Source organism: Cyprinodon variegatus, unplaced genomic scaffold (genome assembly GCF_000732505.1).
Source record: "Cyprinodon variegatus isolate N-32 unplaced genomic scaffold, C_variegatus-1.0 Scaffold974, whole genome shotgun sequence".
In the NCBI taxonomy this organism is placed as follows: domain Eukaryota; kingdom Metazoa; phylum Chordata; class Actinopteri; order Cyprinodontiformes; family Cyprinodontidae; genus Cyprinodon; species Cyprinodon variegatus.
The window spans coordinates 90,968-108,683 of record NW_015151427.1 but is presented as its reverse complement, the minus strand read 5'-3'; the positions used below and the strand labels follow the sequence as shown (position 1 = coordinate 108,683).

The following is a 17,716-nucleotide window of genomic DNA, read 5'->3' as shown; positions in this document are numbered from 1 at the left end:
ATCATCATATTGGGAGTTGAGAGTTATTGTTAACTTTTATTGTTAAGTGAGGGATGTTTAGATGAGACATTATATCTTTCATTGTGCTATTCATTCATTACAGGAATTGTTAAGCATTTTTAAGAAATACATTTTGAATAAAATTATCATTTGTTATTGGAGTTATTGCTGTTGACTTTTACTGAAAAGCATTTTTAATAAATCAACTGTTAATATCATGTTATTGTAGGATTACCTACGCCTATGCATGGGAACAGAGATCCCCCGCCGCCGCCCCCCGCTCCAAGGTGTCCTGGTTTTTCAAAATGAAAATATGGTCACCCTATATTTAAGCCATTAATATGAATACCTGAGAATGATGTAATGGAGAAACAATGGCTCCTATAAAAAAGGCATTACATAGTACAAGAATCTAAAAATGTCAAACTTTTTGGGGGATTTTAGGCATAAAACATAATGCTTCTTTGAAAATCAAAAATCCTTTGAAGTTTATAAGCTATTACTGGTATGTTGAAGTTTTTTTTTATGTAGTGGAAGTTAACAGCATCTATGGGTTCTGACTTACAATAAAACAGTCAGAGGTGTGGATGACTCAGAGTACAGAGGGTGAAGACAGGAATTTGTGGGGTGGTGCCAACAGAACAATCTCCTGCTTTATGTTGAAAAAAACACAGAGAAAGCAATAGAGTTAAATAGGCTTACATCAACCCCACTGACACTGATGAACATACATGGAAGTGGCATTGAGAAAGTTAACTCCTATACAGTAAATACCTAGGTGTTTACCTGAGTCAAAACAGTGATACTCTTTATAGGAAAGGTCAGGTCAGACTTTGCTTGCTAAGGAGACTGAGATATTTCAGAATGCGAGTGGTGCTCTAGACATTCTTTGACTCTGTGATGGCCTCTTTATCGTCTTTGTTGTAGTTTGTTAAAGCAACAGCTTACCTACAGTTCAGAGAACATTTTTTATTAAACTGACCAGGGAGACCCACCCTATTTATAGCCTTACAACATAGTGTAAGTGGCTGAAGATACTAGGGCTTTACTAGGGTCTAAGAATCAGTTCAAAAAGTCTCTTCAGGTTATTTAAGCTTTAAGGCTTGCTGGGTTAATGCAGGCCTGCCCAAAGTTGACTCTTGAGGGCTGCTGTCCTACAGGTTTTCAATGTTTCTTGGCTTCAGCACAGCTGAATCTGATGACTACAGTTAACCAGGCGCAGTGTGTGAGTGTGTGCGTGAATGACTGAATGTAGTGTAAAGCGCTTTGGTCAAGTATCCCTTCCAGCTTCTGAGAAGTGATTCCAATTCCAGTCAGTTCCTGCTCCTACAACACCAATAAAAACTTTGATAAAAAAAATTCTAAATGCTTACAACTTGTGGTAGCTGAATCTTGAGTCTCTGAATGAATGTGTCTGTGTTTGTGAAGCTTAGTTCTTCATTATGTTTTATTGAAGTTAAATAATATTCTCATGGAAACACTTAAGTTTCACTTAAAATCTGAGGGACATATTCACTTCCAAAAGAAGACTGAATATGCGATACTTTTGCAAGGCTCTCCAGGTTAAGACACTCACAGTTACATATTCCAAAACAATTCATACAAAAGTCAAATAGTTCACTATTATCTTTGTGGTAACTTCTATTGGTTAGTAGAGTAAAAATTGTTTTGCAAAATGAAAAGCATAAGGTATCACAGCAGATAAAGCACAAGAGTAATGATTTGATGAGAACATGTTGACAGTGCTATTTAGATGTTTTTTATAACTTGTGAGAGCCACAGTGCAGCTATAATGCTGAAGTCTGTGATGGCTGTAATTTCTCTTCTGTGCTATCTCTAAGCTTTCCACATTAACATCAGCAGGCTGAAGAAGTCGATGAGGGTAAATTCAGGCAGCTACATGAATCTTTAATTAGAGCCCTCTATACTTAGGCCCCCAGTGCATCTCCAGTTTCCGACATTTATCTGAAATTTGCCCTTTAAACATGAAGATGTGAAAAAAGTCAAGGTCACTGCACTGACCACAGCCGTATCAAAATTTGCTGTTTTGTGTTGAGGGTGATGACTCAGATCTGTGCACTGGTTTCCACATTAAAGCTCTTCTAATGCCTCAGGTTTGCTGCAGGCTGACAAGCCAAATCTCCATTGTCTCAACAAATATCATCATTGCCCCTTTACAACATCTAAGTAATTAATGAAAATCATTGGGGTTTGTAATTGTTTAATTGTCTGACTTTATTAGAATATAAACATCCCCTTGTTTTTACAAGATGATAAAGTTCTATTTTATTTTTTCCAATATGATTTTGATAGGGCTTAAAATGTGACTTTATTACAAAAATTAACACCTTTTTATGCCAACAACACTGTTTCATTGAATTCCCACACATTCTTCTTTGTCCGGTAACACAAAACATTTACATACTTAGTGCTATTGCTGTGGTAAAAAGGAGATTTCTCACATGTATTTACAAAGGAAAACAATAATATTCTGAAAACAGTGCTGGTTTGAAAACAACATATGTTTACTTCATAATGCATGATGTCAACAGAGATTTGCTGCACCATATGGCACTTCAGCGGCTTGCATATTTATACGGACACTTTTAAGAATACTACAGAAAAAAAAACCAAAATCAAATATTTCACAGAAATATGAAAACTGACATTAAGTTTAAAGAAGTATTTGAATGCTTTCCTGCATTTTGAAAATTTCATTTCCAACCTCCAAATCCTAACATTAAACACATAATTTAAAAGGTTGGTTCATTAAACAATAACAAAAGAGCAGCTAGATTTGATCTAAAGTGACATTTGTTCTTCTAATAACAAATTAAAAAGTTAATTATGACAGCCCTTATTTTTAAGAACCAAGCTTATTACCACACATCTCCATGTCTACTGGACTTTATAACATAAAAAAAAAAAAACAGATTAGCCTTCTGAGGGCAGAAAAAAGAACTAAAATAGTCTGTTGGGCTTTGGCCTTAAGCTTTTGCGTGTAGTCAAAAATCGATTTTTAAGTTTTTAATTGGAGACTTATTCATCTTTAAAAATAAATTATTGAAATCTAAATTCCCTCTATAAAATCCCTTTACATGAATATTTTTGTGAATCACTTGCTTGCAACATGTTCTACATTTCTTTTGAGCTTTTACAGCTAATTGCAGCATATTGACACTAAAATCAATGCCAGCGTGTACCTTACACTGATTCTCCTTGAGATTTCACAAAGGGATCCATACTTACTGTTGTGAAGTTCTCTGGACCACAATCCTTGCCTCTATATTTGCAGTCCAGCAACATTTCTTCTATGTCATGGCTTGTCCTTTGCACAAACTCTAACATGTTAAAGGTCTTGCTAGGGAAAAACTTGCTGTTGTCTGTCGGTTGTCCCAAAGCAGCCATGAAATCATCAAAGTCCCCCTGTTCCACACCAAGCAGCCCTGCCATCCAGAATATATCATTCCTCGTAATCTTTGACTTGCGGAAGCTATTATAGTTACACATTGTGATGGCTGGAAAATACATGAGAGGACTGTCCATTTCATCCAGAATGGTGACATAAGGATACTGGTAATACTCAATCACACGATCAGCCACTTGGAGGAGGAAGATGGAAAGAGAGGCGCAAAATGCAGCGGCCCAAAGCAGTCGACGAAAAGTCACTCCACCAGGTAAGAAGATGTGGCTCAGGCCATGGAGGGTACAGTTGGCCCCAAACACGGTGATATCTGATGGTGGACGTGGTGCTTCTTCCTCTGGAGCCCCCATTTTCTTCACTTCTGCAGTCTGAGCTATAGGTTTGCTGGGTGTGGTTTTTGCTGCTGTACTGATGTACTAAAGTCTAAGGGTTGCAGTGCAGTTCACTTAAACTGAATGCACAAGTGAGGCTGGGCAGGACAGGGTCTAGTTTCCCCCTTTGCACTCAAGGGAGGGGAATGGGTTGGATTTCTGGAGCAGAGAGACAGTGATATCAAGACAGTGATATTAGCCGAACCTTGATAAAATGTTAGAGGGCACTTTGATTTCAACAGATCTGGTTTCATTTGAGAAATCTGTATCTGGCAGAATTAAGAATGAATCCAAGAGTGATACTGCAAAATGGCAAGCTGAAAATAAAGGCATGTACAGTACTCAGTTTACTTGTGACACCAAAAATATTGCTCAGGCTTTGAGGAACAAAAAAATGTGGTGTCTTGAAGTACGCATACACCTTGAAATTCTCTACATTTTGTTATGTTACAATCAAACACTGCCAAGTGGAAGGCACATTTATTTATTTTATTTTCAACCAACAAAAACTCGCATATACATGCAAACCTTTTACTCTGTTTTCACAAAAGAAAGTCTTTTGCAACCTCTTAATCTCATAAGTTACCTAATTAGTAAACAGAATCTGGTTATATGCTATTTATTCTCTGTGCCATCCAGCCCTGGTGGCATCAGAGGCTTGTTAGAGAACATTAAGGAACAAACAATTTAATGAAAACTAGGGTACTTAGCAGAGCGGTTAGGCCAAAAGTAAAAAAATAGATAAATAAATATGGGTCACAATAATAGCTGGAACAACCCATATCTAAAAATTACAGTGGCTTAGTCATGCTGTGTCAAAGCCTTTCATCTACAAGACAAAGAAACTAGTCAAGGACAATGACAGGTTAACTTCAGGAAGAAAACCTGTAAGACAATCCAAAAAGCTTCTAGCATGATGACACTTCAGAATTACAGCTGTGATAAATTGATTTAGATTATAGATTTTTTTTGTTTGTTAATTTGGTCTAGATTGAAACTGAACTGAGAACATTTTGCAAGCCTTAAAAATGCTAATTATATCAAATATATATTTAAGAAGACAAAGGTTCAGCTATTTTGCTAAAAAATTGGCAAAATGGTACAAAGCTACTAGGGACATACCAAAAAGACTTCCATCTGTTATCACAACAGAACGTTGTTAAAACTATTAAATCAGTATGCTGAAAACACAGACACAGGAGACTTATTAGGTAGTTGTGAAAAATGTTGAAAACCATGCATAATTCTGTCTTTTACTTCAATTTTTTTTTACCACTATATGTTGTAGTAGGACAAAATAACCCCAATGAAACACATTCAAGAATGTGACTGGATTGTAATGAAATGCAAAAATGTCATTAACAGCTGTGCATGAAATTAGAGGGCCGTCTGCATTTGGAAACTCTAAGTAAACAACTAAACGAGAACTTCGTATGACTTTTAATGGACTACCAAATATGTGCACTAAACAACTCATTGGAGACAGCACAAATGTTAAACAACAAACAGGAGGCAAAAGATAATACTTTCTTCCCCAGCAACACTTTACAAATAAATATTTTTAGAAGTTCATGATCAGCTTTATTTGTAGTTGGTACTAATGCCCCAAAACTCTTGCTGCCTTGAAGTTCCACAGTCAACTGTTACTATTAAGTAATACATTATAGGGTAGCACCCTATTTTACAAAAAGTTTAGTGAAATGTCAAAGTATTACCAACTGATACCTTCTTTTCAAATTTCTGCAGAAAGGACAGAAACGTAACAGCTTTTGTAGTCCTTGACTGACAGTGCAACTCAACAGAGTTGAGCTGTTGTCCTTCCTAAAAAAGTTGTAGACCTCTCTATGCGACTTAAGAAAGCCGGGCTTGAATGTTTGTAACCACAATACCTTTCAAAAAGCACATTAAACTAATACCAAACAAGTTAGTAGCACATCAGTTTTCCATAATGCTGCAACTGTCTCACTGTCAGGTGTTTTGTTGCAGTATCACTCATTATTATCTTTCCTTGCACATATTTCAACTCATGGAATGAGGTGTATTATTATCAGATCCTTTTCATATCAATTTACTATTTGTCTTGATCAACATTGATTTATTTCTAGAGTATCCACTTAAAAAACATTGGGAGATCAAAAGATGTTTATCATCCTTAAATGATCTGTTAGAGATTATTATTAATATACTGTAGAGTGTTAATCTGTCCTGAGCTCTTTTCTTTGTAGTATTTCTTCCTAATTTGTGATTCCTCTTTCTGGGTAAAATTCTCCTTATTTATCATTTCATATCCTTCAATAAGAGTTTCTTTATTTTACACATGTTTTTTTTTTATTTCAGACAGTAGTAATTAAAATACTGATTGACTTTGTTGTACTATCTTTCAACCCTCGCACGTATCTCTTAAACATATTTGCCAACTGTATTAAAAAGATATCTAGGGTTGTTCTTATTCTAGACTTTTAATGAAGAAAAATAGGCTCTGCTTGTTCTACGAAGGGTATTTTTATACAGCAGTAAACTGTTTTTCCAGACTAGGTAGGGTTCCTGTAGGTATGAGGAGTGCCATTTTCTCTTCAGTTTCCAGGCAATTTACTTCAAAGTGTGCAGCTCTATTTTAAAGCCAGCTTTATCTTTTTTAAGTTTTTGTTTTTTCAAAGGATTTACATTATCTAAGGAATTACGTAGGGAACTAGTAACCCCATCAACAAAATCATCAACTTATAAAGGGGAATAAATTAAATGGTTGGCCTCTGCAGTATTGTTCAGTAATACAGAGGATATAAAGACTAAAACTGATTCTTTAAAATTTATGACTGCATTATCTGATACTGATCTGATATACTGAAACCTTCCTTTGGCAAAGGCAAAATATCAGTTAAAGTAATCCTGAAGGTTACTAAAAAGTATTCAGTGAGGACAGTGTTGTGAGGAAGCATATTTATTTCTCCACCTTCAATGTCGTATGTCAGCATAAGGTCCAAAGTATGAAGATGAGAGTCTGTGGGACTATTCACATTTTAAACAAAGCCAATCAATTCAAAGATTAAATGCCTCATTTAAGCAATCACCTTCAATGTTGGCATGTCCCCCAATATAATGACCTTATCAGTATTTTAAACTAAATCAGATAGGAACTCTGACAACTGATCTAAAAAATCAGAGTAAGGACCTGGTGGATGATACAAAGTTAAAAACAGAAGTTTTGTTGCTTTGCCATTTTGATGAGGGAAACTAAGGGTTAAATGTCCAAAAGAGTTGTAATTATGAACTAGCTTTGGGGTGATCTATAAATCAGACTGAAAGAATGATGCTACTCATCCTCACCCAGTATTTCTGGATATGTCAAAATTTAGAGGGAATTGCCTCATTTATACTCAAATGATCATCAATCTGCAATAAGGTAACATAAATCTATTTATCACAAATCAAATCATTAACTAACAGACTTTTTGAAGAAAGATCGTCTGTTAAATAAACCACATTTAATTGTTTTAACTTTTCCCCCAGTTGGAGTCAATTTAATTTTAATTACATTGTCATGATTTACTTCTTTCAGATTCTTTTCTAATTCACTTGATTTTGGCAGTGGGCCAGACACTGTCAAGATAGACTAATGAGTGGGTAACAGTAGAGAAGCTGCAGAGAGGTGTGTTAAACCATTACTCTGCTTCCTGGTCTGCATTCTGAGCTGTCAGGGTTTTGGAGGACTAATAAATTCGACCGGATTCCAAAAAAGAGAGCTACATTATCCAAAGTGGGATGGATGCTATCTCTCCAAATCAGATCTGATTTTCTCCTAAATCACCTAATTATCAGTGTAGCTCACATTGTTCTCAGGACACCATTTATACAACCAGCAATTGAATGTGGACATGTGGCTAAACATGTCACCACTGGTGAGATCAGGGAAGGGACCATATAAAAGTCAGACATTGTTTTGGCAAACTCACTCAGAAGCAACACTAATTTTTAGTAACTGCCTGTCTATAGGGTGCAGTTTGTGAAGCAATTGTTAAGCAGCCAAAAATGAGCAGCAATATTTATGTTTATTTAGCATGTTTTAAACAAAAGATTTAAGGGTTTATTTTTTTTCCAAGTCATTTTTTTTACTGTGTCATTCATTCATTTATAAAAATCTTACTTTCAAACTAAATATTTAGTATGAAAAATAAATATATAGTTTTTTTAAAAATATTTAGCTCCAAATATAATATTTATTTAACAAACTAAATATTTAGCTAGCTTGGTGCTAGCTAAATATTTAGCAAATATGCTAATTCACTTGCCAAAAAGCGCAAGTGAACTAGCAAAGTAAAAGCCTGAGAATCTCTATACAACTCCTACGGCATCTTCTTCACACTGACAGAAAATCACAAGTTAGTGTCATGATCGCAGCTGTGGTAGCTTATCTGATTACTCCCTTCATTCACCTGCTATTCCCTTCCGCCCTCTAATTTTCTTATCTTATTCACCTGCTCCCTCTACTATTTATATATACAGTTCAGCTCAGCTATTGGGGCCAGATAATTATTAGTAAGTATTTCTTAATTTATTTGTGTATTCTTAGTTTGTTCATGTGATGTTGTGATGTCAGTTAGTCATGCTTGTGATGAGTTTTAGTTAAGTCTTTTGTTCATGTTCCCGTCCCCGGAGGCCAGTGGATTTAGAGGGTTTATTGTTTGTCTCCTGATTGTGTCCCGACTCTTCTCCACTAAGCCCTCAGGGTTTTGGCTTGGATTTAGCTAGCACCAAGCTAGCTAAATATTTAGCTAGCTTGGTGCTAGCTAAATATTTAGTTTGTTAAACAAATATGTTAAATGGAGCTAAATATTTATTTAGTTTGGAGCTAAATATTTAGTTTGGAGCTAAATATTTATTTAAAAAACTAAATATTTAGTTTGGATCTAAACATTTATTTAAGAAAACAAAATATTTAATTTGCAAATTAATTATCTAGTTTGGATTGGATCTCAATATTTATTTAAAAAAAAACAAATATTAAATTTTATAACTAAATATGTAGTTTGGAGCTTAATGCTTATTTAACAAACTAAATATTTATTTTGCAAACTAAATATCTAGTTTTTGCCCAGTAGAAAAGTGCAGCAGTAGAAGTTGTTTAAAAGTGATTTAGAGTAACTTAGTGTCTATTTCACAAATAGCTGAGTCTATCAATATAGAAGTAAATTGTCTTTTAAACTTAAATCAATAAGACTCAGTAAATTAGTCATTCAGAGTTCAACGACTAGCTGGACTCTATTCTCCAGCAACCTGCCAAGAAAACTGATAAATTCAGATTATGGTAACCAAAAAAAAAAAAAAAAGTTGGGTAAATCATAAGCAGATGCAAAAACAAATTTGTTTAAGCAGCAATCATAATATTTTCTGCCTTGCTATAGGCTGAGAATGATTCATACATCAGGCAGATTTAGATTTCAAGTTTTATAAATGAAACATAAATATTAAATATATAAACTACTATTGCACCCTTATGTGCACAGGAAAAGTATTGCTTACAGTATGTTGCTGTTTTTATCAAATCCAAAATAGGTGTTTAAATGTAAACTACATGAAAAATAAGTTAAATCATCTTGTGTCAGTACAAAGTTAAATCAGAGCTGAATATTTCTAGCTGCTACTGTCCACCGACAGCTTTATTTTCACTTCATCAAACAAGGTTTTTAATTATTCTTTAAATCCGTCTTGGACCTCAGTAAATGTAGGCTGCAGCTGCTTTCTCTTGTAGCCAGCAGGAAATGGGCAACAACTAATGAGGAAATTCAATATCCACATTCAGTATTGACCCTAATGCATGACAATCCTCACTATAAAATATAAAAGAAAAAGGGAAGATGAAAAAGCTGGTGTTTGCACAACAGTGAGGTTAACTAAATTTTGTTCAGCATTAGCACAGCTTTATAGGACAACAGTCTTTGGGTTCCACGGTGATGGCAACTCCCTCAGTTTGATTTAATGTTAAAGTACAGAGTGATGATTATTCATCAAGCTCAAGGAAATAACTTCATACAGCTGCCAAACTAATTGTGCTAAGCACAAAAGGCAGCAAAGCCGTACTGTGGGTACTTCAAAGACCTTTCAAAAAATAGTTTCTGTCCCTCTAAGACAGCAATTAGCTCTAAGTACAGTTAGATGAAATAAAAGGTTACTTTTCATTCACCCATTTTAGAGACATGCCTCAATAATTTGGGAAAGGAAAGTCTTAATATTCTGCTCTTACTTCCTTTCCCATAAATCCTTCATATTTGTCTCAATTGTTACAAAACCTTTTCCCTGTGTTTCTTCGAGATAGAGACATATCTCCCTTGGTTGTTAATTGAAAGAATATCATCAGGCAAAATATCCAATCAATGAGAAATAGGGGAGTTGAGCATTCCGGCATCTTATTTCTAGAAAAATACTCCAAAATGTACAACCCGCTGTATATAAACATCTAGAGACATTTGATTTAATCTGTAAATATCAGATTAGCAGATTATGAAAAAAACATTTAGAGAGAAAGTATCACTCTTGCATTAAACAAAGACTTGGAGTGAAAGAAATTTAAAATATGCCCTGGTACTATATAAAACAAGTTACTGCCTCATATTTTTTCTTACACCATGAATACCTCTTAAAAAATATTGACCGATATAACCTACATACATATAACAGCTAAATTACACTTTTTTATTATTGATGTTGAGTCTCTAGCTTCTCCATTTCGATCATCTGGGTTAGTTTTTAGATTATGAAAAATAATAGATAATAAAATAAACATTCAGGGTTGACTAATATTAGATTCATCTTGCTTTTAGCTATACTGAGACTGATGCAGCACTTACGGAGGTCTCTCTTTAAAGGAAGATATAGAAAAGATGATTTTTTTTTTCTAAATTCTTGATTATCAAAACTACAGTTTCATGGTTAAATCTGTTTCACCCAATACCACTACAATTTCAATCTTTTCAAAAATTGCCTTACAAAGACATGATGATGCTGAACTTATTCTAAAAAAGTCCTTTTTATGGTAATACAAGAAACCAATATCCTAATTCAATGGATAGAAAAAACAGGAATTTCAAGACAGAAGTATTCCTATAAGATCCATGTGCCTTTTTATCTGGGACTTTATTTACAATTAAACATTAATATTAATATAATTTAAAATTAATTTATGATATAATATAGGGATTTCTTTGGTAGAGGTGAAATAAGGTTTTAACTCTAATGCGTTGGAAAAATCAAAGCCCAGGCCCAAGCAACGCCACTGGTGACAAAAACTGTTTCAGTAAATAGGAGTAGAACCTGTACTTTTTCAAGAAATCCTTTTGGGTTACCAAGGGTTTTAGATCAACAAGAAATGTCCAGTAACAAAATAAATATATCATTAGTTAAATAACTATGTGTGATTGTATAGCAGTATATAAGGCAATTTATAAAGGCTGGATTATAATCCCCCCCAAAAAAAGACATTTTTATTGGTTTAGTTTTTATCCTTAAAATCCCATTCTTCTTCCCTGCACTGCAGTCCTGTGATCCAAAGCTTTTGTCCCCGGGGTCACTGACCGTCGTAACTGACAATTGAGGTCACTGACTCACTAAGCACTGAATTTCTAAAGAGCTTAATTTAATCACATCCCACAAAAAATGGTATTGTGTGAACTATTGGTCTGGAACATGTGTCTAAATGTAAAAAAAAGGCAATTTGACTAGCAATTCAGCATTGTACTGACAATCCAAACACAACCCTAGCAGTGATCTAGGACTGAGTTGGTGTTAAAATCATAAATTATGGTATCTATCTATCTATCTATCTATCTATCTATCTATCTATCTATCTATCTATCTATCTATCTATCTATCTATCTATCTATCTATCTATCGACAGACAGACAGACGGACAGATATTTTTTGAGCCATATTGCAATTTTTTTGTTTGTTTTTAAAACCACCTTCTCCTGATATAACTCAACAACAAAGAAAAACAGTCTTCTTCTCCTCTTTATGTAGGCTGTTGGCCATGGGTTGTTCAGCTCAGTTACCCACCTTAAAATTTAACACTTTATATTAAGCTGTTACATCAAACATAATATATTAGGGTAATGCATTACTTTGGTAATGTGTTACTGGTAGTAACACAGTATAAAAACTCTTGGTATATATAGCCTGATTTCTTCTGCCATCCTCTGTTCTGGTGGTAGTAGCAGCATCAGAGACACTGATTTAAAGAATTTCCATTAGCTGATAAAGAAGATCTATTCTAGGAACTCATCTAAGATCTGTGGAGATGATTTTACAAAGAAGGGTTTTTTTAAAAGATTAATATCTTTGTGGACACTTTGAGCATCCTCTTCATCAGGCTGCTATACACCATCGGGGTTTTCATTCAGAGTCTTCTCTGGATCTGTTGTAAGAAATTACTACAGGCAGTCTCTCCTACTTATAGCCATCAAGATCTATAAAATACTACAACAACTTTTAATATCTAATTTGTATTGTAAAATTATTTTATTTTAACTGACTTGAATTCCCAGTGTGAGATTTTCAATTTTCAATTACACCAGAGAATGTAGTAAAGTTTCTGGATTGGAAATTGAAGCAGAAGACATGAAACTAATAAAGAAAGGAGGTGGAAGAACTTCATCTTTGAGACTTTTTAATTTTGCCAATTAATATAAAATCAAAGCTAGGCTTTTAAAATCTTAAACAACTATAAAAGATCTCTGCTAGAGTAGGAACATGGAGAACTGGTGCATGTTAAATAAATAGTACAGCCCTGTAGATTAATTAATCCAGGCGAGGAACTTGCTCATCTGAATGACATGCTTTTAGGGGCGTTAAATAAAATCCTCATAACTCTAATTTCTACTAATATAGTTGAAATGAGTTTTTTTCAAGGAATTTAATGAACATTGATTGACTAAAATGTTAATAACATTTTAAGTTGAATTACTTTGCTCTCCTTATTTTGACTGACCAGGTAATAAATGGCATTTAATAAAGCTATTAAGCATGCCCTACTTGTCAGGTAAGAATTACTTTACCTGTCCAAGCTTTCATGAAAGTACATTTAAATGGGTGTATTATTTTTTTTTCCCCCAAGTTTTTAAATATAATGGCTCCAAATTCTTTCAGACAAATAAATACATCAAAGCAGAAACCATGAATATTCCATTATCTAAAAAAGAAAATTGTTGGAAAATGAAAGGCAGGGGGAGGACAGAAATACTATGAAGGGTTGGTTGGCTGCTGTACTGCCTACTGGTGATTTCTGTGTTTTCTCTCAGGGAGACTGGCAGGATGTCCATCAGACAGACAGTGGACACCTGTGTTGGCTTAACTCACAGGTTTCCAAACTGATGGAGGCCATCAGTCTCTCTCTCCATTTCATGGCATTTAGCATCCTGTTCTAGAGAGATTCCTTCATTTCAGTTCCTCTTTTTAAATGAAACGCATAAAATAATTTAATTTGAAAAACTATTTTACATGAAAAACGGATGACAGTATAAAAACTAACCCAAGGTAATGTTGGAAAGTTTAAAAAAAAAATTTATTTTTTTATTTTATCTTGGAAAAAGGCTCTGAATGGTTTCATTGGTTCAAGTCTTAAGTGAATTTCCACAAAATTTAACTTCTGCCATTTTCCTTTGCTCTGGTCATGTACGCCCAATGGAGCAGCTCTATATTTACTGTATGATAGTTAATGAAAACAATTCCCCATTATCCGTGTGTTCTCTAAACTTCATCCACGGATGCGGTCTCCATCCTTCACAGTGAAAATACGAAGCAACTTAAATTTTTTGTTCAGCCCCACTCTGCCTGGCTGTATGGATCCACTCCACTTGCACCAAGAACTTTCTGTTGAAGTCAGGACTGTGGAAGACTAGAGATGAACAAAGATGTTTTTAATGGTTTTGAAGGCCTTCTTCATTCTTCAGTCCAGGTAACAAGTTTTTCTGGTCTTTGGTGGTAAGTGCAGTAAGTGGGGCAGCAATGGTTGCAAACTGGGGTATAAAACGGTGATACCACCCAGCTTAACCCAGGAAGGACTGAACCACCTTTTTGGTCTTGGTCTAGAGCAAGTTAGGATGACTTCTACCTTGTCCACCTGCCCTTGTCCCAGCTGGTATCTGAGGTATCAAGTCTTCTGCTTTGCCAAGTCACGCTTGGCATTATTTAATGTTAACCCTGTTTGTTGAATGGTTCTTAAAACCCTTTTAAGGTGCTTGATGTGGTTCTCCAAGGAGTCGCTGAAGATAACCACCACTGAAGTCTTCCCACCCATTGAGGACCATATTCATCAGCCTCTCAAAGGTCACTGGCGCTCCATTTAGACCAAATAGAATGACAGTGAATTGATTAAGTCTTGCTTATGTGCGAAAATCCGTGTAGGGATGATATGAGGGCTCCAAAGGTACTTGCCAGCAGGTACATGGTACTTGCATACTCTGGCATACTCAGAGTTGATTAAACTATCTAGCAGCTGCTTTTATGAAACTGAAACCTCAGAGTTTCCAAATTTAAGCTAGATCAATTCAGAGTTGAGGATTTGATTTTGTCAAACCTGCTTATTGAAAAGGCCCCCTGATGTACAAATCAGTATTACTAACATCATTTTAAAGACCACATCTGGCCCAGATGAAGTAACTTTGTAGAACCCGTGGCCAAATTTTGGTTCAGATGTGTTTCAGAGCTGCAATTCAACTCCGCGCTGGTTTTGTGCCATTTTGTGAAAAGACCCTGGCCCAGGTCGAATTTATGGATCTGGGTTTGATGTTCCCCTATATTTGGCCTGAAGCCAGAACAGTTCCTTTTGGCTGTCAGGGGTAAATTAGAATTAATTGAATAAATTAGGGCTAATAAATATGGAGTTTTTTTTTAACCTACATTTCCAGAAAAAAAAATCATTCAATTTGTCAATGAGATTTGTATTTAGCTGAATGAAAAATAAATATGTGTTCATGCAGGTGCTTTTTAGATCCCTTAATCACTTCCAAACTCCTTTAAAATTACCAACTATTCTGTGTAGTTCACTAAATAAGGAGGCTAGTTGTGAAAATACGTATTCCTTTTTCTTTCTGTTAATAAACCTTGAAACTCAGCTGTGTAGACACGTCATTCAGAAGCAAGAAAGAACAGTATGCATGACTATACTGGAGCCAATTACCTTCTTCTCAAGAATCTAAAAGGCAACTAAAATAATTTCTTCCAGGGAAACCATGGCACAGAGGTATGTATCTCTACTGATTGCTACAATCTTCCACCATTACCTGTGAAGGCTAGGAGTAAAGGAAAACTGTCAAGGGGGTTGCAAGCTTGAGTTAACTAATCAGACTCTCCATGGGTAATGGTTTAGTATAGAATACAGGAAATTTAATTAAACTGGTCAAGTAAAGGTTTACTCAGCTAAAGCCCATGTAAGATTAATGAATGTAAAAAGTGAATTGAGCCTTTCTTTTCCTATTCCCCAGAGATTTACAGAGACACTCTTTCTGATGATTAACCAACAAGAACAGAGGCAAGCCGTAGACAGATCCTTCCCACTTCATTCATTATGCTGCCCTGAAACTGCAAGATCTGAAAGCTGACTTTGGACAAGCTCCATTAGGTAAAGCTTACTGCCCTTTCTGGGTGTATTTTACTAATTTACTGCTACTACCATATTTCAGCCTCTCACTTCAGTGACATACAGGTAGAAACAGTCCTCCCTATTCTTTTTAGAGCTTCAAACATTACTTGTCTAACAGGATGCTGATGTACACAACAATAGTTCAGTAAGGCTTCACCTTTTTTTAGTTTGGCCCTTTAGCAGACAGCAAATTGAGAATCTTCCATTATCCCTCTCAGCTGTCTCCTTAACGAGCTCTCCTGTGTGCCTGAGAGCTATCTGCTGCACATCTCCACTGTTCATCTGCTAAGAGTCACCACAAACTGTTTTCACCCCCTGGGTAGAACAGTCATTGCACCACCTACCTGCCTCTCTTACAGACTATGAGACGGTTTTAACTTTCAAACAGTTGCTCTGGCTGAAGAGAGAAAGCAAATAAATGTTGTGATAAATCTAAGTATGCTCGTCTTTCTCTAAATGTTATTCTGAGGTTGGAGAAGACAGTGTCTTCTGATCTAGCAGTAAAATTAAATCTAAGTCAGCATGCAAACGTAATATCCAGGTTAATAAAACTGTTTTAAGAAGATTATTGGTGCTATCTTTTCACTTCGAGGCTGGCAGCAGGTGGCAATGTTTATTTATGCAAGCACAGAGCAGTGTAGCTATTCTCAGTAAAGCATGATTATAAATGAAAGGGCCTTAACAAATACCTTTTAACTAATATATTTAGAGTTGTATTAAATTTTATTTATTTATGACACAGACGGCAGACTTCATTGTTACGCGGTAAGAAATATATAATATATATTTAACATTTTAAGCAAAAAATCAGTTATAAAGTAGTCAGGTAATTGCATCATTTGCTAATTGCTCACAAATAAACTCACATTCAGCAAATGTATCTATTTACACAACAGCATTTGGTAAGAATGACATTAGAATCTAAAAGAAATTGCTTTAGGCTAACTGTTGATTTTTTATAGTTCCAAGCTTGTTATCCTTGTGAGTCTTTAAGTGTTCTTCTGACAAACAAATAGATTTGAACCCAGCATTTAGAGTTCCAATTCAATTACAAATGGATTTTTGATTCACCAGAACCCTTTATTTACTATATGAAGATTCATACCCATGATGGCCCACAGTCCATTTTAGGATCACAATTTTACTCTAACTGAGGATGAAAAGTAAGAAGGTAAAACGATAAATATGAGCTTATATGTGGGTAAATGTGAGAATAGCTTAGCAGTCAGGACAGATAGTTACAGCATTGCCTACAATTGATGAAGAACCGGTAGCATGTCCTGCACAGATATTAACTCTTTTGTGCTTCTCAATTAACTTTTTTTTTTTTTGTTTTGCAATCACAGAAGACATTCATCTGCTTACACTTTAAAAATCTGTTTAAAATTTGTATTTAAACGGCAAAGGCCAAGAACCTCTGTCAATGTAGATCAAGGCTTTATATATAGGGGCCTCATGCATCAAAATGTTGATGATAGCAATATGTTCTGACAACTTTTGTAAGTGTGCATGAATGTGTGAATTTCTGAATAGCTTGTAAAGCGCTTTGGTCAAGTTCCCCTACTTTAAGTGTCATATAAGTAGAGTCCATTTTCCATATAAGTAAAGCAAACAAAAAAAAAATATCCATCTATGTTTCTAAAAACCGTTTCGACTTAATTTGCATGAAATGTATTACAGCTTCAGGGACAGCTTGAAATGCGCCGTCCCCAACTCTAAATAAATAAGCAAATTCTCCCAACAGGTGTCCAAATACCCACAATGGAGTTGAGTAATGCAAAAAAAAAATATGTATGTGAAAAGAGTTCTTAATGTCATGGGTGGAAACAAAAGTAGAATTTTAATTACCAGTCATTCATCTGGAGTAGCTTATAAAACTAGAACAAAATGGAGTGTCAGCAGGTGTCAAAACTGTACTGTTGTTCATCCATAAGAAATAAATTATTCTCTCAAACTGCTATGCATGCTGCACAAAATAGCCATAGGGATAATTGAAGGCCAGTTATGAACACACTAATCCATTATTCATTAATTCCTACTTGCTTGCTTTAAATCCTAAAATTTCAATCCTTACAATTAATGTATAAAGCTGGAAGTTAACAGCTACCAAACAGCAAACAAAAGAGAGAGGATAGTATAATAACCAAGATTATCTAAAGTTCAAAATCTAATGTGCTTGAGCAAACATGAAAAGAATGTGTATTTCAATAAATGGCGTTAAAGTATGGAACAAACATTATCTAAACATAAGCCTGTTTAGAGAAAGGCCCAACCTGGTTTTCTTACAAAAAA

The 17,716-nt window shown here is 35.0% G+C and overlaps 1 protein-coding gene across 2 annotated transcripts in view; it reads right to left on the bottom strand.

The window, feature by feature from the left end:
• Positions 1-17,716, bottom strand: part of LOC107100461 (acid-sensing ion channel 1-like) — a 134,527-nt gene that overhangs the window by 42,671 nt on the left and 74,140 nt on the right. Inside the window, exon 1 of one of the 2 annotated variants that reach the window (XM_015398965.1) lies at positions 3,250-3,864. The exons of the other annotated variant lie outside the window; for it this stretch is intronic. Coding sequence (XP_015254451.1) covers positions 3,250-3,774 — 525 coding nt within the window. The 5' untranslated portion in view covers positions 3,775-3,864. Of the gene's footprint in view, positions 1-3,249; positions 3,865-17,716 lie in introns of those variants that run through there. 2 annotated transcript variants of the gene reach the window in all.